The sequence below is a fragment of the Orbicella faveolata genome, unplaced genomic scaffold (genome assembly GCF_042242905.1).
Source record: "Orbicella faveolata isolate gen_17 unplaced genomic scaffold, um_ofav_v1 contig_2, whole genome shotgun sequence".
Taxonomy (NCBI): domain Eukaryota; kingdom Metazoa; phylum Cnidaria; class Anthozoa; order Scleractinia; family Merulinidae; genus Orbicella; species Orbicella faveolata.
Genome location: NW_028301547.1, coordinates 24799533 through 24823864, shown reverse-complemented (window position 1 = coordinate 24823864; position 24332 = coordinate 24799533). Strand labels below are relative to the sequence as shown.

The window sequence follows — 24332 nt, the reverse complement described above, 5'->3', positions numbered from 1 at the left end:
TATGGTAGACTGCTCTGCTGTAAATGCTTCGTGAGAGTATTATGTAAAGAATATCATGTGATAGAATGAGTTAAACAGAATGTGTTGGTTTAGTGAACTAAGTTGATTGTTTTGATCATATTCATGGCAAGATGCCTAAGTTACTGGAACAGTATGACTGATATAGTTTACAAAAAAAAAAATTAGTTCATACAATAATGTTCAATATCATTGTTTTTGATCTGGAGAAATAAAAGAAAGTGGGGCAGATTTAGAGATAACTATTACTAGTTAAGGATGTCAGGGGTGACTGCATAGGCCACTATATACATGTAAACGCCTGTGTAAACCCACTGCATCGTGCATTGCTTATGATTGGCAAGCCCGAAGTCACGTGACTTGGCTCTAATACGCTGAGCCTTCTGGGAAGCTATGTGATATATCCCGGCACACATCTTGGCCGGCGAGGGAAGATGGGTAAAGATGGCCGACTTTCCTGTGTGGGTCGGTGGACTGTCCTTAGATGTGAAAGAAAATGTACTGCATAGCTTATTTCACAAATTTGGGCCTATAAAAAATATAGTGATACTTAAAGATGAATGTGGAAGGTCGAAACAGTGTGGTTTCGTGAATTTCTTGTCGGAAGAAGTCGCCGAGCTTGCAGCGAAGAAATTAGATGGATGTCAGGTTTTGGGACAGGCGATTAAAACCAAGGGACCATTGGAACTTTTATCTACAGGAAGAAGTACAACCTTTGTGCCTTCAACGACTGGAAATTTAGAGAAGAAGGATTACAGACCCTTAACGGACTGCCCGTATTTTGTCGAGAATCGTGAATGTTTCCCGAAACCTGGCGAGGTACCTACGTAAGCTTACAAAAACGTATGCACAAGTTATGAAAATGATTTTGAGGGGGTAGCCTCCACAGTAATGTGAATGTTTCATGCAAGTCACTGTGTGTTGTGGACATTTGCTAACAGGAACGATTTTCGTCTTCATACAGTGCTCTTTTCGTCACTGCCTGGCGGCCCGCGAAACTGATGTTGTGTGCGAAAAATGGATACAGAAAAAATGTACAGATATTTCTTGCTGTAGGAGGCATCCTAAACTCATCAAACAACAATCAGGTACGAAGAAAAAACGAAACGATGTAGTCGTTATAACCTGCAGGGGCAGAAATTTTTTTCACAACGAGTGTAATTACTATGATGCCTTTGGATGAGTCGAGTTTGTTATGTAACACAATACTTGTCACACAATCGCACCATAGGTCACGTCTTTCCTTATAAACTTGGTTTATTACGTTATACACAAAAGAAAAACAAAACAGATCTTGGACAGCCAACTTATTTTTGCTTTTTCTTTTCTTTACATAAATGATTGAATTAAAAATCTTGCCCTTTGTATTAAGAAAACCCAGGTTGTAACTATCGGATACTAGTAAATCTCATCTCCAAAATACAAATGAATGAATGAATGAGTGAATTTTTATTTCCCATAATTTTACCATAGCTTTCAACATTCTACACCAAACTACATGTAAGTCATTGCTTGCCCATGTATGACAAGCACTGCCTTAACCAGATGTTAGTGTACAGCATGCCAAGGACCATGAAATAAAGCAGTAGCCATGTTCTTTTGAAACCCATGGTGCATAATCTACATTAAAGGAGCTCAGTCATGATGTTTTGAGTTATTATGGCCATGTACAAAATTAACTTTGAATTGAAGGAAACCTGAAAATAAAAGTACTAAAATAGAAAAATGCCAAAAAGATAATAATAAACCATAAAGGAACAAGGGTGGCTAAAGATGGAAAAGATTAGCACAGATTTCAAATGAAAATTTTAGGCTTAACTTTTCAAGATGCACAAAACACGACACAGCTCTGTTAAATACACCCAGGTTTTAAACAAAATGGTAAAAGAAGAGGCTAAAAAGACTCAAAATGTTGGTGAACGATATTATGGTGAGGAAACCGTGACATGGTTCATTGAAGGAGCTCAGTCACGATGTTTTGAGTTATTATGGCCATGTACAAAATTAACTTTGAATTGAAGGAAACCTGAAAATAAAAGTACTAAAATAGAAAAATGCCAAAAAGATAATAATAAACTATAAAGGAACAAGGGTGGCTAAAGATGGAAAAGATTAGCACAGATTTCAAATGAAAATTTTAGGCTTAACTTTTCAAGATGCACAAAACACGACACAGCTCCGTTAAATACACCCAGGTTTTAAACAAAATGGTAAAAGAACAGGCTAAAAAGACTCAAAATGTTGGTGAACGATATTATGGTGAGGAAACCGTGACATGGTTCATTGAGATAATAGAAATCTGATGTTGTTTATGACATGACTTAAGGCATGAATTATCCATTCTTACTTGACAGATCATGTTGTTAAAGTAACTCCTTTGCGATGCCCATCCCACAATGCATTCAAATGTACTGGTGAGTGTGGTTTTGATGACTGCAATACTCATTTTATGGAGCAAGAAGCTTTACAAGAGCACATCAACAGAGGAAGAGAGAAGAAGTTTTCCCTTACATCTTCATGTTCTCAGGTATTATTTATCACACCTATACAATGTGTTACCTGGTTCTGACCTATTGGGTTATATGCATATGTTGATAAATATACATGTAATCCTTTTTTAATTCTCATAAAAATACAAAACGTGTGAACACTTGTAGATATAATCAAACCACAGGGTAATTAAAAGGATATAATACAGTACCATTGGCGACAAAGTACTCCTTAACTTTGGCGCAAAATTTCAGCATTAATGTATAATGTTTTCACATGTGAAATTACAATATTTTTATGGCAACATTTGGTGTGAAATTGCTCAATACAATAAGCAAGTCATAAATAAGTGTAACATGTCATTGTGGTATTAAAAAGTAATCCAATAGTATACTAGCTAAATTATATCCTTAATTTCACTCATCACCATTTGATTACCCATGTTAATTAATCTATTAGTCTGACTGCAAAATCCAGTAACCCAAGACTTTCAGACACAGCGTTCTTTGTATGTTGTTTCTTCATGTGTCATTTGGTAAGGTATGGCTCTTATAAGGAACCAATTGAAAATACATTTAACAACTGCCTTGCAAAGTGGAGGTTGGGTGCCCAAGGCATCCAGGAGCTTCCGCTATTGGTAGCCAGCTCCTAGATGGAGACTGCTCCCATGGCTAGCAAATCCTGGACACCCAGCCATGGAGGGGAGAAAGCAGGCACCCATCACACTGATAAAACTGTGGAAAGAGAAGGGAGGGACAAGGGAGGGGAAACAACCTCTGGGCAGAGTCCCTGTGCTTGAGATTTAGACACTCAAGGAAAACGCTGACCATGTTAAACTACTTGAACACCTTGTGGCCCAAGAACACATGGAATCCTGGCACATGCGCAGATCTAAACACCACTGACCACAAAGGCAAGACCTGCGCTCCTTGTTGTTAACTCTGTTAAATTGTATTTAATTTGTATTTAACTGTATTTATTGTGAGTATTTTCAATTGGTAACTTACATGTATATAAAATAAAACAAGCTGTTCTATTTACTTTGTTTCAGTGCAAGGCTATTTTCTTCAGTGAACAGGAGAGACAACAGCATTCTTGTCTAAACGCTGCAAAGGGATCTTTATCTAGTTTACATGGTGTAGCTTCCTCTGCCTTTAATTTTCTTCAATCATCAAGTTTGCTAGCAAAAGAGAACAGTCCTGTTATGTTTACAAGCAGCTCTCCTCAGAATCTTATTAAACCCCATCGTCTATACAAAGCACCCAACAGTTCCCTGATGAATCATCACAACCACTGTGCCAATAGATTCTGTGATTGTTCTAGAAATCACACAGATTGTACTGGTAAAGCTAAAGGATCATTTTGTGTTTGCTCTTCTTGTGGAAAAACGTATGAAAACTCTGGGGATTCTTTAAGTGATTTTGATTTATCTGTTGATTCTGCGGGTACTGGAGGCCATAAATGTCCAAATTCACCTTCTGTAAGAGGAATCATCAGTGATGCAGACGGTATGTTTATTTAAATTATTATTAATAATGCTTTTGAAATACATATTTAAGCAAGTGACAAGTAAAAACTAACAATATAAAGTGAAGTTAAATCTACAGGTCTTACCTCATTAGAACTTGCTCTCATATGGTTGGTTTGCAGTGTCACACCATCAAAAATAAAAATCATATCCATTCAATAAATTAAATCAAGAAGCTGGGATATGAAAGATGATTGATAAATAAACAACCTCGTCAAGATTTAGTTCTGTGCGGTTTTTCATTCTCCAGTTATTCGGAGAAGTGTTTCACTCAAATTTATAGAGCTTCGTATGGAGTCGCTATGTTTGTGCCCCTCGGAGGGACACAAACATGGTGGCCGTAAAGTAACAGAAACATCTGTCATTGAGTTTTGCCATTGAAAGGAAAAGTTATTACTCTAGAGCTCCGACACATTGAAATTAACACTTCCTATAGAGCAACAACTGTCTAGTTAGCAAAAACTTGAGCAATAACTCATCTTTTGACCTATTCGAGAGTCTTATCGGGCCGCCATTTTAATGTCACAGAACGCATAAACTTGGAAATTCAATCGTGCCCTATTTCAAAATGAGGAACTCTGTCAAGCTTAAACGCAGCAAAACGTCAAGTTATTAGAGGGCCTTACATCTGATGAAACTTAAACTTCAGAGGGATTGGTAATTTCTTATTTTGGAAAATGATGACGTCACATGAAAAGCGGCAATATTTGCTTCTTGATAATGGCATCATGAGGCCACCAAAACTTTGGGACAATATATCAGTAGTTTCTACTTGCTTATTTATCATTGTTTAGTAATATTATTATTGAGATGATCATTTTTATTTATTTCTGATTCATTGCTGAGTAAGTGTATTGAGTAAATTGTCCTTGGGGGCTACTTCTATGTGAAAAGAGTTATAATCTTCTCACTCGCGATGTAAAGTGCACTTGATATTTTATGGAAAGTCATGCTATATAAATTCTAAATATTATTTTTCTGAATAATTTTTTCTCAGATTTAGGTATAGAGTAGTTGATAAGATTGTAGTTTTAGAAGACTGGGAGGATAAATAAACAGTAGCCTCCATTTGGCACAAAAAATATGCTCAGATATTTGTCCGTGGACACTGTCTGTTCGTTTCAAGGAACAGATAATGTCCAAGGACAAATATCCAAGCATATTTTAGTGCCAAATGGAGGCTATTGTGTTTATTATCCTTCAAATCTTTTTCGCAACATGTGCAGTTTTGAAAATTGGGGAATATTCTCGGATATTCCCCAGTTTTAGCGGGGGAATATTTGGTCACATGCATGTTTAGACCAATTGTGGGAGCAAAAATATTTGATGGATTATGCCACTGAGTGAGAGAGATCTGATTCAGTGTTTCTTTCTCATCCATTTTGTAGCATTCAGTATTGGAAAAACCAACTACTTGCAGAGTATTGGCTCCCTCTTCTTTTCCAGTTTATAAAATGTTTGTGCACAATCAGTGACTATCCATGAACATGCAAAGTCAGCATAATTATACAGTAGGCTCAACATTCTCCCAGTTTTGTACTTGATTTATAAAATAAGATATTGCACAAATGTGCATGCTTACATTTTCATCCCATACTAATCTTTCTAAAAGCCTAAATGGATTTTTTTTAGTGGTGATCACATCATGTTCTTATTCACAGCCTTGGCATTCAAGAGTTCTTTGACTGGATCTCCGAGCCAAGGGTCCACAGCTCCTGAACCAGAACCGATAGGTGTGTTCTGGGATATTGAAAACTGCCCTGTACCACGTGGCAAGTCTGCGTCAGCTGTCGTTCAGAAGATAAGAAAGGAATTTTTCAGTGGAAAGAGGGAGGTTGAGTTCATGTGTGTTTGTGATATCAACAAAGAAAAGAAAGAAGTCATTGAAGAACTTAACAAAGCTCAGGTAAAGATTTCAAATTCCTTGGACATGCAGTGTCTTTGTCAATCTCACTAGAACCTTGGATGAGGCTTGTGGAAACAAGCGTGAACCACTCATCATTGTAGTTGAGATGACCAAGATCAGGTGGTACGGTTACCTCCTCATGGACACCTTTATTTTATAGACAGGTCACTTTGTTTCAGTTCATAACTTCTCTTCCCTTGTATTTCAGACACCTTAAAACTATGCCCACTCAGCTCTCTCCCAGATATAACTGTAATTCTTTGTGGGTTTAAAGGAGCAATGAATGCAATTGCCTCCCAGACTAACAGTCCTGTGCTTTACTATAGGTAACTGTAGTTCACATCAATGCCACTTCAAAGAATGCAGCAGATGACAAGTTGCGTCAAAGTTTACGACGATTTCCACAGTCCTATCCTCCTCCAGCTACCGTCATCTTGGTATCTGGGGACATCAACTTTGCAGCTGAACTGTCTGATTTACGTCATCGGCACAACCTAGAAGTGATCTGTCTTCATAACGCCCAGGCTCAGGCTGCGTTACTGGCTTGTGCTCACAAGGCGAGACGATTTGATCATTTTACTGCTGATCTCCCTGTGGTCTTCCTTCCAAAGGTATATTCATGTTACAGTATGTGATTTTGTGATTCTTAAGAATTGATCACTGTAAATCAGTTTTTTGTTCACGTAGCATCCTGAATCAGTATGTTTGCTCAGTGCTTTCCAGTATTAAAGCAGTTTATTTCTCAGGTGATCGAATCCCCAATACAGAAAGTATATGAAGGTATTTATTTAGTAGTCACTAGTTGGTAAGTGTCTAAGTACAAATTTTGCACATAACTGTATATAGTTTGTGTGACTGATTGATTATTCTTTTGCTTTTTAATATAATTATTGTAAAGACAATTGTCCCATTTGTTCCAGGTTCCTGATGAGACTGAATTATCGTCAGAGCTTCTTGTACTAAATCTTCCAATGGGAAAGGATGTTACTCAAGTCAGGAACAGACTGAAGAAACTTTCTGACAATTGTGGAGGAAAGGTTGTAAGCATCTCTGGACGCACTTCTGTTCTAAGATTTCCAAATCCTGCTAGTGCTGCAAGGTAAACTTGAATCACAAGAAGTAGACTTGAGCAGAGTTACTTCACGTAAATGTACAGGGATAGGGATTTAGAAAACGCCCTATAAAAAAGTTCACCTTGACAGCAATGATGGTATAAAATGCCACTGTAAAACTAAAGACGCCAATCTTGCTCTTGGTAGTTGGTTTTTGTAAATGCATAGAACATAAAATTTTTCTCACTTTTAATTAATGAATGTCAGCATCTAATAACACAAGGCAGTATGCAGAGAAAGTCCTGTCCGATAGTCTAAAGGCTCATGGATTTTCAAGTGAAGTTTTTTGGGAAACGTTTTGAGGAATTTCAGATTACAGAAGGCATTGTGCATGTAAGAGATGAAATTTATGGGCCTATTGAGAGTGAATTATAGTCTAAGTATAACAAACAACTGTAGTTAAAGGCTGGCACTAAGGGTACATTTCCTGGGAAAATTTTTGAGGAAATTCAAATCACAGATTGAAGTGCTATATGAGGTGAAATTTATGAGGCTAGTTCATCATACATGTTCAACTGTAGGTACAGCTTGCACAAAGGGCAATCCTGAAAATTGGTTTTCTTCGCACATTCATTTGACAAAATACATACTTAAAATTGTATTGAATTTACAGGTTATAAAATATTTTTGTTATTTCTTTCTTTTATCTATTTTTTAATTTTTTGATGTTCATGTGATGCAGTCTCGTATAATATACACTGGGCAAATTCTTTCCATCAGGGCAAGGAGAAGAATGGACAAAGAGGATGTCTTTGGATCCACAATCCAAGTTGTGTATTCAACAACCAGTCAAGGAAATGCTTGTAGTCCCCAAAAGAACAAGAAAACACAACCATTGGAAACCACTGGTAATCTAACAAATAAAGGCAGAGATCCCTCAACACAACCCCCATACAACCCATTACAAAAGGAAAAGACAGGCTCTAACTGTGCAATGCTGGATGATTTCGTCATTGGGAATGGCTCGTCATCTAGGAGAGGTGCGAAACAGGAGACCACGCTCAGTACCACACCTGTAGATGATAGCCCAGATTCAGGTGACAGTACTGAGGAAAATGAAGGCAAGCAAGGAGCCTCCCTTGCAAGTTCCACTGGCCCCCAGTTCATCAGTCATCAAACCATGTTTAGCAATGGATCTTATGCCGGCATTTGGCCACACCCTATCTACCAGAACTTTATGAATTTACCAACACAGAGCACAAGTTTTCCAGGCATCACTCCCCTTGCCCCTCCACTGATGGGAGGACCACACCTTGCAGCCTCTTGGTTAGCTAGCCTGCATAACTTTACAGTTTTGGACCAGCAACGAGGAGGAATAGATTTGCTTGTCACAAATTTAGATGAGAGTGTGAGCAAGAAAGAGCTAAAGAAGAAACTGGCATCTGTGTTTCGAGAGCATTGTAAGGTACATGTGAGTGTATGTCAGATAATTCAGATTTAATTTCTATTTTCTATGATAGTTTTATTTCTTAGTACCAACGGTATCATTAATTTTTACCACTGTACATGTGAGAGGACGTATACAGATTTAACAATAGTCACTGTCACAGTCACTGTGGTTAAATTGATTGGTAAATTGGTTGGTTACAAGTTAAAATGAACAATGTTGGAGTTACCTGAAAATGTTATAAATGTTCATGTTGATTAATAGGATGTTTTCATCTAGTGATGCTACAATCTTCAAAATTTCTGTCGGACGTTGTTTGGCATGATGGACATGTACACTAAGGGTGTATACATGGAAGCTCCCTGTTGGTAAATTGACGCTGCAGCTGTTATTTTATTGTGTCAAACACACATACACATGTACAAAGATATATGACTTCCAATACTGGGAATGACCATTTTAGTTCATTTAGCTGGTCTACATGTTTAAACTACATGTATAGCATGCCTGCACAAAATACATGTAGGTTTTTATGTTGATCAAATTAATTCCAAGGTTGGGATTGTTCTTTTTTGTAGGTTCTTTCAGTCATTCTTCACAGTGGGGAAGGCATTCCTTTGAGAGCTTTTGTCAAAGTGCCAAAACCATCTGACGCACAACTGGCCATCTGCAAAGTTCACCAGAAGAAAATTTTCAACACTCTCGTCACTGTTAACATAGCAACAGACAAAGAGAAAGCTCTCTGCTTTCTGCGTTGTGAAGTCACCTCCATTCTCAAAGAGGCTCCATTGCATTTCTTGCCATTGAACAAATTCCTCAGTGATTACTACGAGAAATGTTCTCGTGCATTTGATATGAGCTCCATTGGACTTATTCACGATCTAGTTGTGATCACTGGAAAGCCAGGTAATCAGGCGATAAGCCTTGTGACACGAGCCATTGGCAGTGTAAAGGTGTCTGTTGAACCTGAAGAGTTTGCTAGAGATGTTCATGCACTTCTCAAATCCTGTGAGGGTTCACTGCCATTGGTTAGTTTTGCCGCTTCATATTGGCTTTACTTGGACAAGAAGATAGAGTCAAATGAACATGGAGCTGCCCTTGCTGATGTCCTCAGCTCTGTTCCAAATGTCAAAATATCAGACTCTTTGATGGTGTCTTGGGCTAAGCAAGCTATCAAAAATGGTATGTTGTAATTGTGGAACTGCTCTGTAGAACACTGAGATCTCTTGAGTGTATGCTACACATAACTCACAGGGGGGAGGCTTAGGGGACTTCCTCGTGAAAAAGTTGGGGATGCTCATCGCAAAATTTGAATGAAGCCTCTAGAGGAGACCAATATGGGCATGGCTCAGGCTGTATTTGACTCCTAAAAGATATCACTTAAAACAGAATTGGCTTGATTACCAGCCACTGTTTGAGAAAGTGGCATGCGCTAGAAGACAAGTTAAAGTTATTTATGCAACAACCATGACCCTAAAAAGAAAAAACAACAACAACAAAATGGATTGACATCCACCAAGCACAACTGGTAAACAAGGTTGTTTAAACTGTTAACAAACATTTTTTCTTGCCAATGTAAGCCATGTAAACTGTATGGAAAAATTAGTTAATGAAGTTCATACTTCAGAGTTCACATGCTGTAGCAATATTTTAGCTTAGAACTTTGTCTTCCTTTTTCAACAGGAGGGAATGTGGGGAAGCTTCTTGAACTAAGTAAAGACCTACATGAGTTGTTACTGACGCAGGAGGAATTTAAACTTCCCCTTAGTGCGGTTATCTCTGAGTACCAGTTGTGGTTTGGGAAGAAGACTCCATTTGATCCTGTTGTTTATGGATTCACCTCTATTGTGACTTTACTGGAAGCTTTGCCAGCTCTAGCACAGGTCAGTACATGTAGATGTGGAATATTTGTAAAATATTACACGAACATGTTGTTTGGATGCAATATTTTTTGTAATTTGGTTTGCCAGTTTATTTTGAGTCACTATTAAAAATTGTCATGATCAAGTAGTTGTTTTATGAAAATTCTGACATGTTCTTCTCAAACTCATTAATTATTTGCCAAGTTTAAACAAAGAAAATCATGACTGGTGATGTTTGGATATCTGATCTTAATTAGCATAGCTTGTTACGATTTTATTGCTCCATTTTTTTGTTTTCGAGAAGATATATCTATCACGTGACGGTGTTTGACCACGTTTCCAAACACCTTGAAGTTCTTCAAAAATACTCCGCTGCACGTCATATTTTTAAATCTCTTTTCGGTGTTTAGAAATGTGGTCAAACACGTTCTTTCATGTTTGATATATTACATGCAAACCCACCTAGGATGGGGTACTTGTGCTGGACTATACAGGCAAGTGCTACTTGTTACAGGCTGGAGGTACAGTAAATAAAAGGGAAGGGATTCATCCACAACCTACATGTTTGAATGGGTAAGGGTCTCTCTGGACCTGGCGAGCGATTTTCCCCACATTAAAGTTTGTTGAGTCCCCCAACCTCCAGTCATGTAAGTCACAACCCTGGAAACAGAAAATTAAAGTACGATAAGATTAATAAGGAGTACAAGTATTCTTACAGTGAATGTACAGTTTTCTATGTGAGTGTTTTGCAATCAAGTTTATTTCTTACTGTAAATATATAATTATATATTTTTGATTGTAATACAGGTAGCAGTACAAGGCTCCGAGAGATGGCTTATTCTTTCACAGCCCTTAAAACTCAAAGCCTTTGAGAGAAACCTTCAGATGTTACTCGATAGCCAACCTGATGGAATGATTGCATTGGGAAACTTTGTGTCAACTTACATGAAGTTCTTTGGTCAGAAGTGCAAGATTGCAACGTTTGGATTTTCAAAGCTGACAGACCTGATTGAAGCTGTACCCAAAGTTGCCAAGGTTCCACTCATTCTGTTTCTTTATCCTTAGATAAACTATAATGTTGTATAAGATGTATTATTAAGTTTATATGTTACACACTTAGTACAGTACAGGAATTTGTACCATACCACAGAAAACGTAGCCAATGAAAATATGTACCTAAAAAGCTCATATGTATACCGAGAAAATCCAATTGGCTTGTAGGATATTTCATGTTTTACCACCGGAAAGCATTGCACGAGAAAAAAGTCTGCATATGAGCCTAGAGGCCCACCAGGCCAGCACTTATCTCAGTTTTCAGTAGCATGAAGCAACGAGGAGTATTTCTACTCCCCCCTGGATGGGATGCTAGTCCATCGCAGGGTACCCCCAGCATTTTGTTCACTGGTACCAATTTATACACCTGGGTGGAGGGAGGCACTGTGAGAGTAAATTGTCATTCCCAAGAACACAACACAATGTCCCCGGCCAGGGCTCGAAACCGGACCGCTCGATCCGGAGTCAAGCACACTAACCATGTGGCCATCACGCTTCCTATGGAAATGTTGCATAACTAGTACGTGTTTGATTTTTGTTGTTTGTGATTATCTTTGTATCCTAGATCCAAGGGACTGGAGATCAACGACTGATCTGTTTAGTAGAAAAAGGTAAAACTTTGACTTTGCTAGAATGTTCAACTCAGTTTTGCATCAACTACTTTTATTTCTGTTGAGTTTTGATTGATTCACTGGATTGTCTGTGTCCTTTGTGATATGCTAGAGTGATTTTGGTTTTATGACACTTGCTTGAAAAACCGCTCTATGAGCAACCTTTACTTTTGCACTCTACAGACAAGAGCTCCAAGCCAGAGAAACGTAGCGAAAAGCAGACCCTTGTTAAAGAACTGAAAGAGCTGCTGTCCAGTTGTGAAGGTCAGAGAGTTCCTGTTGCGACAGTACTAGCAAGGTACTATCAGCATTTTGGCCGACTTCTCAAGATCGGAGATTATGGCGCCCGACGCCTTGAGGACCTTATAGATGGTTTACCTTCAGGTTCATTACAGGTAAGTGTAACGTGGCTAGCTCCGCGAGCAGCAAGATGAATCAGATCCTGCACTGCTACCCAAGCGGGGCAAGATAAGCCGCTGTGTCCCGCAAGAAAATGGTGTTCTTTGTGCCATAGAATAAATTTTTTACTGCCCAAACTCGGTCAAGATGACTGGATATTAACTCACTTTTTGTGTGTTTATGGACTTGGACTGAGTCTTGGTTCGTAAACGCACAAAAGACCACGCACTTGGCCATTAAAACCCATATTTGCAGTGGTACAAGTGTACGTTGTATATGGAGTGTCTTGAACCCATTGACCATGGTGTTTGGAATCCGTTAACATCATTCTTCAATTTTACCCATTCTTCAAGTTTACCCATCCTTGCCTCTCTTTGAGTTATTAAGTCTAATGCATCTCTTCTATATTAAACGTGATTTATTACCTATCCTTCCTTTTTGATTTGTATATTTTTCATAATAAACTCTTCTGATTACTAGTCCGTCAACGCTATTGAAAAATTTATCAACAACTGTATGAAAAACTTAAAATCTTGCGACTTTACATTTTGATTCAACTTCAAGCTGCCAGTACAATTAGACCTCCTATTATAATAGTTACCCCTTGCCCGGTATCTAAAATTTTAAATTCTTGCGGTTCGATTTGCGTTGCTTGAAGAGCATAAAATCGCGACTACACTTTAAGTGTCTAGGACATCTGGATCCCTGAATGCATTTGTTCATTTAAGCTTCCTTCTTACGGTATCTGAGGTCTGCAGTTGATAAATATTACAGATCAAGAAGTTGAAGATTCACGTTAGTTTTGTTTTCCTTTAGAAATACTCTGTTTTTCGCCATGTTCATACTCTCTTCCCTGTATTTCATCGTGAAAAACCTCGACATAATCAGCTTTTAAACTTGTCGTAAATGTTATCTTTTCTGTCTAAGATTACGGAGATCTGCAGCGAAAGGTACCTGACCCTCGCACCCAGGCTCACTCTGCAGTCTTTACAGAAAGACGTGGTGGAGCTTTTGGAACTTCAGGAAGGCAAATTTCTTCTGATTTCTCGCCTCGCTGCCACTTTTCGTAAACATCATGGCCGAAAGTTTCCGCTGGGCCAGGCTAAGTTGGAGGAGTTTCTTCGGAGTCTGGAGGGAATAGCAAAGGTACGCTGAGGTGACTCGTTTCTTTGGAATATGATCTTATGTTTTTTTTCCCTTCGAGAGTTGTTTTCCACTTTAAAACCAAGAAGGGAGACGTGAGTAAACTGTAAGGCGGCTCGTAATCAGAATTGGCTTTCCAGTCCGTGACCTTGGGATTTTTTTCTTAACATTCCCCGTGAATCTCTTGACCAGGCTATCTCGGGACCGTACTGGTATAGATTATCGCTCCTTTGTTTGCCTTTTTTAGCCTCGCTCGATCCATACTGTGAATGGTCATGCACCCCTCTCGGCATTTCCCTCTGTGACGCGCAAGAGCGATGGTGTTCTTTAAATCGTTTATTTGCCAAAGTTTTTCGCTCAAGTTGGCTGGATATTGTCCTTGCTCTTGTTTTGTGTAAATTCGCAAGAAATAGCTTTAGCAATATCCAGCCATGTTGAATGGCAAAGCCTGCGAGTATTAACCTAATGAGTATTGCCGTGATCACGATAAAACGAAACTTTTTGAAGGTCCTAACTATTTCACCTAGAAAAGAGTTTGAGTCGTTTATTTATTTGTTTTTGAATGATTAGGTGAAAGGATCTGGTAGTGATCGAATTCTTCTTCTTCCTGTTTTGCCAGCGAAAGGTTGGTCATAATACAGTTGTAAGGTTGTGAGAAATATAAGCAGGGTTGCTACAGGAAATGATCAGGGAAAAATATTATTCAAGGTCAGCGAACAGTCAGGGAGTTTTATTTCGAGTCAGGGAGAATTGATATTTTGAAGAAAGTCAGGGAAAATTGAAATAATTTAATACGGCTGATTTGGTACCATTGAAGGCTAGAAGAAACATTTGGGGTCATTGTGATCTCAACTATATTTTTCCTTAATGAAGAAGGAAAATTTGTTGAAAATTATCACTGTTAATCAACGGGTGGAAGAAGAAGCCGCTACTAGAACTGACATTTTGCATTTCTTTGGTGAGGGAAATATTATTTTTATCAGAGAAAAGTCAGGGAATTTTGAAAAGGGATGTCTGTGGCAACCATGATTAGCTTTGAATCCGAGTGTGATCACTTGACGAGCAGCAACGTGATTTGATCGCCCACAAACGTTGCATGATTTCTATTTTGAAAACGTGACAGATAACGCTACCATGCGGTCCTAACTGGTACAGTGTATCTTTACTTGCAGATAAAATGTCACCCACATTACGACCCCTTGCTGATAAGATCACGGCATTGTTACTTAAGTATCCCGGATGCCGAGTCGCACAGTTCGCTTTCTCTGATATTTTCCTGCGGGAGTATGGACGCGTGTTGAAGCCGAAGGACTGGGGCTGTACAGGCATGAACGCCTTAATCCGTGCCCTTGGGGATGTTGTTGAGGTTAGGCAGAGTTCTTGGATATTGCTTTTGTTGCTCTGTTCCCGTCGTAAAAAATAGTGATTGCTTTTTTTACAGACTGTTTCGAATTCAAGATTCAAATTTCAGTTGGTAAAGCGTTCGAACGTAAAGCATCCTAAACCAAACGGAACCACTTGTTGGTTCTAAGTGCTGCTCAGTAGTTCTCATTCGACTGGTGATGGCCCAAGGTCTCACGCAGAATGAAAAGTTAAAATTTACTTGTACATGTACTGTGTAGAAGACAGTACTCACCACATGAAAGTACTGCTCAATAGCTTTCATTTGAATGGTCACACACTAGGGTTTCATTCACAGACTTAAAAGTTAGAACCACCTTTAACAGCGTAATAAACAGTACCACATGAAAGTACTGCTCAACAGCTTTCATTTTAATGGTCACACACTAGGGTTTCATCTACAGACTTAAATGTTAGAACCACCTTTTACAGCGTAATAAACAGTACTACATGAAAGTACTGCTCAAAAGCTTCGATTGAATGGTCACGCACTTGACTAGGGTTTTATTCACAGTCTTGAAAATTAGACGCACATTGCCAATTCGAGAAAGTAAAAAAAAAAAAACTGTTTAAAAAAAATTCGATGAAGTAAACTGATCTTAACATTGCAACGTTTTCTTGCAGGTCCAGGGTAGCGGCAACACAGCGGCGATTTGCCTAAAACATGAACATCTTGTTAAGGTGTTTTCACTTCACGTGATTCATGTATTAACTGAGCAGCCCGACAAGACTATTCCTGTGTCCAAGTTTGTGGCTGCGTATGAGAAGCTCTACAACCACAAGCTTCGTGCACAGAACTTCGGCTTTGCTACACTCGAAGAGCTGCTTTCTGTGATATCATCTGTTGTCAAAGTAAGCAGAACAATTCAATCGTTTTGTTGCAAGGAGTGATTTTCAGGGGTTTGAAATTGAAATAAAGTAGCGGGGGAGGGGGGGGTCGTAAAGTAGGTGGAGCTTATTCCGTGAAGATGATGGTGGTCTAATTGTGGGGGAGAGTGCCAAAGTGGGTTACTCCCTCTTGCGTGGGGTACAAGGAGCAGGCCCTGACAAAATAAAACGAAAATCTGCGGGTCTTGAGCTGTAGTCTGGTGCATTTGTAGCACCCATGACTGAAACCGGCGTAAATGCTTGAAGTTGCCGGTGACTTTCGTCGGGTAGCGGCGTGTTTTGAAAACCTTGCAGTGAAACATAGAAATTCACGGTAAAGAAGCTCAAAGGAACATAGAAGTTCCACTCTAAAGATAGTATGGCTTTGTTTTTACTGTTTTTTTTTCTAAGTACAATCCTGCAGCTCGCATTAATGTTCCCTCTTAAACAGGTGGACAGGAAAGAAGGCACAGTATTCTTAACACCACTGCAGTGTTTTGCGATTGAGACGAGGGACCTCCTGAAACACCTTGACGATTGTGTGTCGCTGAACCGCTTTGCACCCAACTTCCAACAGATGTACGGTCGACCCTGCAAGGCTTCAGACTACGGCTTCAGTCGCATATCAGAGGTGATTGATGCTGTTTTTAATGTGGCTGAGGTGCGTGGCAAGGGTGCTGAGAAGATTGTTGTGTTGGTGGATGGAGATGATGTAACACTTCATGGACGAGAGGGTAGCTTGATATTTGTTGCTTTTCCCTCTGCTTTAGTATTTTTATTATTGATTACTGGGTATTATTGATATGGCCGCTTGAATATGATATGTTGCTTAGCAACATTCCATGCCAAAACACTGCAGAAGAGGATTCCAACCGAGAAACAAATTTGTTACCACCAGTAAAAGAAAAATCTCTAGTAAAAAATATTTTTTCAAACGTTTCACCCTGTTTTGTTCATCTTGCACAGATACAAATCCCAAGCAGAGCAAGGAACTGTTAGAGGGCTGTAAGTTAACTGACTTTTCGGCTTCTGTCAACGTGGAAGAAGGTGAGATCAATCAACGTACAGGTAGCGCCAGTATTCCACCCGTTCAAATCTGATTATTCGGTAGCCAAATAACCATTTCATTGTCAAATTTTGCTTTTATTGCAGATGATGAAGTTGTAGTTACCATTGACGACAAAGAAGAAGAAGGTAAGATAATCTAAGTCGTGGCAGAAACGCACAATTAGCACGAACTGCTGACGAAATGTTAGCGCGAGCATTTTCATAATCGAAATATACGAGTGATTTCATTTTATTTTTCTCGGGTTGTGTTGTCAAAAAACTGGGAAACATTTTCCTGTGATACTTTCGAGTCATGGGAACCCTTTTCGAGTTTTATAAACACTCTAAAAAGCCGTGGAAGCACTCGACTGCTGCTCGTGTCAACACAATTTTTCTCGTTCTCCCAAACTTCACTTATGTCCCTATAACTTGATGGAAACACGGAAAATGTTTTCTATTTCTTAATAATGTTACTTTCAGCAACTTGATCTTATTGTCGCTTCTCTCGTGACGAGTTTGTCCATTTTGTGTTATGCAGACTTGATAGTTCTTGATGGTGAAGCATCCGGGACGTTTCCAGACGTGGCAGTCACTGATGATTGGTTGATGGCACCCGTGCCTGAATCCCTTCCAGAGCCAGAACTACAACCTGCAATTCCCGAGCCACCCTCTGTAGGGGATCTGATCTCTTTTACAGAGTTTGACATGGACGTGTTGTTTGCAGCTTTTGACAACATGGGACTTCCTAACCCACTAAGTGCTGCTGGCCCAGGCGGTGACTTGAGTGAGTTACTAGCAGACTCAAACGAACTGTCAGGTGAATACAATGGTGCAACATCACCACTTCCCAACCTCAAGGTGTCTCCTAGAGAAAGACACTCCGCTGCAGAAGCCGACCTCAAGGATTTGGAGTTGTCGTTTGTCTCCCCAGCTCATGTACATGTAAGAAGCGTCACGGAAGCACAAGCAAGTCCATCTCCTCGGAAGACCGGAGTGCGGTTACTCTCTGAAGTAGAAGCTGATATCCTTTCCAACTGCAATTCAGAATCTGAATTGCCTAGAAACCTCGCTGCATCATTTGAAGGTGAAAGTGTAGAAAGGCCTGTTGTTGAGCGTAAGACTTCTGATGACAAGAAAGCAAAACCCAAAAAGTTTTCAATGCCTAAAGTCAAGTTAGCTGTTAATTTCAGCAAGGCACCAGCCAAATGAGGAAGTCGTTTTGTTTCCAAAGAGCTATTGAAAGAAAGGAAGAATAATTGGTATTTTCTATCTGTAGTTATGATAACTTCGGTGTTATTTTCTGTTGGTTATTTTTTTGTTGTTGCATGTTTCCAGATCGTCGTCTGCACTTTTATAGTGGTGCTTTTTTTTGCTTTTCATCAACTGCCGGGATTGCCACAGTAATGCGGAATGGCGAAAAATCCAGATTGGTTATTTCACTCGCACGACATCTTGAAGGAGCTCAGTCACGGTTTGCACATCTTGAAAGTTTAGCCTACATTTTTCAAATTCGTTGCTTGCAATCCGTGTCAATCTTCGCCATCCTTGACCATCCTTGTTCCTCTATGGTTTAGTATTATCTCTTTGATGTTTTTCTATCTTAGTAAACTATTATTTTCAGGTTTCTTTCCATTTAAAAGAGATTTGGTACGTGGCCAAAACAACTCAAACCACCGTGACTGAGGTCCTTTAAATTTTGAATGGTCTAAACGAACGGAACCTATCGGAAGGTTTTCAAAAAGGTTCTAAAAGTCAATCTCAGAACGTTTTGCAGTGGCAAGGGTCCTTCTCGCATCAGTCGAGTGTGTGTTAACTATGTGGAGGAAGTCTGAAAGCGTGTCATCAATTTAGTGCGTTGGCTTTTGATGCAGTTTATTTGCTATGTTGCCTTTATTTATGTAAGTGAACTAACCTAATCGCATGGTTCTCTTCAACTGGTGATGTTCGTTTACAATTGAACGTTTATTTTCTCATGCAGGTTATTAACCTTCCCACTGTAAGGGTGCCGAATTTCCAAATTCTCTCAAAATTCACGTTAGAAGTCACGAAAAAACAAGCAGTGCCACATGAAAGAACTGCTCAAGAGGTCACACGTAATACTCCCAAATCTCCACATAGTTGACTCAGGTTTTCTCTCTGACTGTAAAAGGTTTAAATGCACAGCATTACGGGCTCATTTATTTTCATTTTTCGATTGCACTTTTCGCAACAACTTCTTTAAGGGGTCCTTTAACTAAAATTGGTACAAATTTTGGTCCGAAGAAAAGTGCTTGAGTTAAGTAGTTCAATTTACTTGATTTCCTAAAAAGTCCAAAAGGAATGGCATGGTTGGATATTAAATTAATTTAGTTCCTGTTATAGTAAGGTATGTTTTACCAAGAGATCGCTAATGTGGTTTAATGTGAAGCAAAGTTCTGCTACTTTGTGTGAGCGGACGGTTAGGTATGGAGCAGTGAATCATCACAAATGAAACATCTCTTCCTCTTCGCTAAACATATGTATGTCTTCAGACTTGGGGTTTATTATACTTGTTCACTTGTACAGTAGTACTTTCAGAGCTGTTGTTGCTACTGTGGTGAACATTTTCTTGGATATTCATCCCGGTGGGAGAGCTGTTGCTAAACTAAAAAACAAAAAAAAATCTGAGCTGCAGTTGTTGTCATTCTCGACCTGTATAAACGGTGTTATTTTTTTCACGTATTCAAGTGTTTACATTAACCTTTTACCAAATTTTCACACTTTTGAAATCAGGGAAAAGACAGTTTCCAGGGTACAAAGACGGCTAAAACAGAATGCAAGTTCTCATAATGCAATCTTAATCTTTTTCACTTGCCACGCGTGCTTTCGTTGTGTTTCTCTGTTAGTTTTCTCTTACTTGTCAGCCACCATCCCTCCAGGGAGTGGTAGCCTCATTATTTTTCTTTTGAGCCCGTCAACTGGTTGGCGGGAAGATCCTTCAGTTTGATTGGACGCCATGGAACGGTCCATTGACGTCATCAGTGGCGTAGTTCCAGTCCTTTCTGTGTACATGAAGGATGGTGACGTGTCAGTATTTGTAGCGTTTTGTGTTTGTGTTGTTTCAAGCATGCGTGGTTCCTTGTTCTTTTCAAGGAAAGTACTCACGTGACTGGTAGATTTGAGATGCTGGACGAAAAATGGATTTGATTGACGAGGGGCACGAAGTCTGCTTTGGATTTCTAAAAGCTGGACGTAAGATTAGACAGGACGGCATATGTGTTATCGAGAAGATGAACTTGATACGTTTGTGTGCAACAAGTGTAAAACCTGGTTTTTCAATTTGGATGAGTCTTGCGGACGTTTGCTGTGAACACGCACCTTGGAAGGAAGAATCACGAGCGAGGAGCTTGTACAGATTTTTGTTGAGGATAGTAATTTTTGGATAATGAGTGCTTTTGCAGTGGCGAACTAAGAAGGTTTAAAAATATTATTCTTGTTGTTTAAAGAAGGGATTTTTCTTTCTTTGCAGAGTAAAATTTAGTTCAACTTTTTAATTGTTGAAATATAAAGCTGAGAAAAGGCGTGAACATCGTTAGAGTTTATAGAAAGTAGGTAATATTATATCATTTCCAGAGATAACTTCTCCAGCCACCTTGCGGCAAAACGTGTTAGAGTGTTTTGAAAGTCACTCGACAACTTGATATGCAAGAAGCAGGTGAAAAGGCTAAAAGACTCGAGTTGCATGTAAGAACTAGGAAAATCACGAGCAAGAGGCTCGCACATATTCTAACTGAATGATAGCGCTTGTGTGAAATATCTACTCTTACAGCTGCGAACTAAGAAGGGTTGGATAATGAGTCGCTTTCATGTTAAAAGAGGCAGTTGAAGAAGGGATTTTTTTCCCCTTTGCGGAGTAAAAGTTTAGTTTGAAACATAACGTGAAGTAATGACGTGAGGAAGCACAAGAGAACAGTGTAAGCAGCACACGATTTGCGAAACAGTGCTGACCGAACTTGGACAAGGGAACATTAGAAGATATTACTTGGCTTGACACCCGGCGACACATTTGATGCTGGACGTGGCAACACAACCTTGATAGAAAGGAAATAGGTTTAAAGACTACTAACGGCCGGTCAAAGCTGTTTGATAAATTTTGGTTGTGCTCTGAACAGCACACGAAGTTATTTTGCATCGCTCGTTAAAAAATGCTTGACATACTCCTGGAAAAAAATTACCACAAAGCAGATGACTGCTCTCGATACCATTTGGCGTATTGTGGCGGAGAATCTCGTCACTTTGGTTCTTCAGCGGGTGCCAAAAACAACACAAGTGAGCGACGCTTAACGTGAAAGAATGATGCATGACAGTAAGGTTGCATTTCATTGTCACAAGCGACAAGGATGAAGAGAGTTGTTGCATTACAGAATCTTAACTGAATTTCGTAGTTTACTGTTTTTTATGCTGAAATAGAAGTAGCAGTATTGGCGTCAGCAGCGCAAGAATTTCATTTTGTTTGGTGTATAAAAAAATAGCTGATAGAATATGGAATAAATGAACTTTACCACGTTTTGCAGCTTGTGCCGAAGAAGACATAAGGCAGCCCTAAAATGTAAAAGAAAGCTTCGAAATTGTCATTTGGAATCGTGCTGTCGATAAAATATATAATTTTGTTTTAGTGCATAGTTTTTTAACTACTTTTTATGCTAGTGTATCATATAAGTTGTGTTGTATAAGTTGATGCAACGACATGAGCTTCACTCAGTTTCCACTTTGCCTCGCGTACAGAACCGTTTTTGATGGCTTTCTAAAGAAGTGCGTATGTCATGATCTGTTTGACGGACGCCTTGGCATTACGCTACTTACAAGAAAGGAAATAACGTGTTGTCAACAGATCAAGATGGTTAAAAAAAGAGATGCCGGCAATAGACGAAAAGGTTAGACCACACTGGAGCTCACTGGAGCGATTGCTTACATGGTTACAGATGAAAAAATTCAAGCGAGAGCTTTTTAAATAATCGCATGGAAGAGAGAATGGTTTCTCCCATTTTGTACGAGTGATTTCAGACAACGGTGACGCTGACCGAAGAGGAGAGACTAATCGCGAACGAAAACTGGATAACGAGTCCTTTGTGGTCTTACGTTTACAGGGCGTGTTCGTTTTCCAAGTACAAAGGATCAGATTGCTGGACACATATGAGATAGTAATGTTGAGATCAACACAACAAGACCCCTTGAGGAAAAGCATTTCAACGCAGATGTGGGAAAAGGAGGCATGAGAAACTTGAACATTTTTATCGGCTGTTATGTAAGCAGTGTAAATGCATTGGAATAACAGACTGTGATGTGATTCGGCGTAAGTGCAATCTTTGGAACAAGTTGCAAACCAAGGTGTGTTGCGGCTTTCGTTCAGTTGTTTGTTCGATAAAAGGCTCGACTTTCACACTAACTGTTATTGGTTCGGAGAAATGGCGAGGAACAAGAGAATATGAAGCAGAAATAAAGTGAAAAATAGGTGACGACGAGGAATTGACAGACTGGTGACTAAACGCGAATATCGCTGGAATGAAGAAACGACTGAGGTGGAAAGGGACATTGAGAAGTCTAGTATGCCATAAACGAATGAGAAAACAGAATTAATTGGAGTTGTTGGAACTGGTGGAAAGGAATGGAGGTGGAAATGATAGAAAGGTTTAAAGTAGTGGGAAATGACTGCAATTTAAAAGGAGCACATTGAGAAAATTTGAACGTTTGAAACGTATCTACCGAGGATAGAAGCACTAAGGAACTATAGAGAGCTTGTCTTCATGGAATTTACAGTGTATGTATTTTCTGTTTTTAGCATTCTACCTTGAATGCAGGTGGGGATTGGGAGCAAATTTCAAGACTGACTTTTCCCTGATTTTGAATAAAGCACACTGAGATTATGGAGTTTAAGAGTTAATCTGTTCGTGAGCAGCTCCTCTCCGGAATGAATGTCCAAAGGAATAAAGTAATACCTGGTAAGCTGACTCGACGAACTTTGAGACAATTTTTCTTTATCCACACAAAAGTAACTACGTGGTTTAAAATAATCATATTTTTTTGTCTGAAATAATTTAGAAACTTCAACTTTGAGGTATTGATCTTTGTTTCCAGCACTGAAACTCTTTACCTTTGCGAGTGAAGTCCTATGTGTAATACAGCTAAGAAGATATATTACTCTCTCTATAGTGTAATATTTTAGTTTTGTGTTTTCTCGTTGGCTGACTTTTTCTTCCTGTTAATAGTTTTTAATGGTTCCATTGTATGAGTAGTATATTCTGTGGTAATTTAACCCATATTTACACGCGGGTCACACAGTTAAGTTTCAGAATTAAATAAGTAAACCCCTAAATCTTAAAAGAAAATATATCTGTCAGGCTCGTCTTTACAACGATGGTCAGCCATTGATGCACCAAAGAAAATGCTCAATGCCATTTTCTTTGATTGCCATCAAGAAATCTTGTAATTCGTGTGCCAAACGTTTAAGATTATTATTTTTTGTTTGTAAGCTTTAGGTTGTAACAATATTATCTGTGCTATCCGTCCGTCTCAATAAAACTAACGTTCACAAACGGTGGTGTTTTAGTCATTGGATAAGTTTTGAATCACCAAAGTATCTGAGGATGTCCCAACTCCACTTAGCCGTTGAGACTTGTTTACCATCCATATCCTTCTGTCTTTGGCAGAGGAAGTTTAGTGTGGCTTGGCTGGTATCTGCGCATTTCCTGGAACTGATTAAAAATGTACGTTATCGTAAAAACACAAACAAGTTTCGAAAAGTTATATTCTTCCTTTTCCTAGGTTCATTTAGACCCAGCAGGGGTGGAGGGCGGGGCCATTGTTTACAGTTGTTACGCGGTATGAATGAAGAGTGGTTTTATCTTAGACGCATGGACTATTTTTGTTCCGGTTTTCCCGAAAACTCCGGTAAACATTTGCGGAAATTTTACGCGGTATGAATGGAGAGTGGTTTTATCTTAGATGCATGGACTATTTTTGTTCCGGTTTTCCCGAAAACTCCGGTAAACATTTGCGGAAATTTTCCGTGGCGAGTGGAACAGCATTCAAGCCTCGCTACATTTTCCGAAAAAAGGGACAACATCCAGAGCTAAATTGTCGTCAATTTCCATGACCAAGCTTGTCCAATACTAGCCACTTGTTCATGTAGCGAAGGTTAAGCGGGTTATTCATCGATGAATGTGGTACTTTTCAGTGAAATGAAATCGTGTTATTTTACGAACAATAAACATGTCAGTGTGTAATTTACTTCAGAAACTGCTTGATCAACTGGATTTTCTGTGTCCTTTGTAACTGGCCAGAGTGTTCCTGCTCGAAATTTTACAACAACTGTTAGATTTAACTTGTGGAATTATCATCCATGTGTTTCCTAGCTATCAAGCCAACTGGGAGCCAACCCACAACGAGACCAGCTCCCTGTAGGCTTGAAAGCTCAGTTGGTACAACACTGCACCGGTATCGCAGGGATCACGGGTTAGAATCCAGTTAAAGCCAGATTTCGACAGTTTCAT

General features: G+C 39.2%; 1 protein-coding gene across 1 annotated transcript; it reads left to right on the top strand.

The window, feature by feature from the left end:
• The first annotated feature begins 394 nt into the window (after window positions 1-394).
• Window positions 395-23375, top strand: LOC110056302 (meiosis regulator and mRNA stability factor 1-like). Its single transcript, XM_089288970.1, has 21 exons — window positions 395-837; window positions 983-1106; window positions 2373-2545; window positions 3560-4016; window positions 5698-5942; window positions 6269-6553; window positions 6863-7041; window positions 7775-8459; window positions 9020-9623; window positions 10125-10324; window positions 11111-11338; window positions 11922-11967; window positions 12151-12362; window positions 13294-13512; window positions 14080-14134; window positions 14682-14875; window positions 15535-15762; window positions 16229-16511; window positions 16744-16824; window positions 16930-16971; window positions 17363-23375. The coding sequence occupies exons 1-21, from the start codon at window positions 463-465 to the stop codon at window positions 18031-18033; spliced, it is 5586 nt and encodes a 1861-aa protein (XP_089145096.1). The 5' UTR covers window positions 395-462; the 3' UTR covers window positions 18034-23375.
• The last annotated feature ends 957 nt before the right edge of the window (window positions 23376-24332 follow it).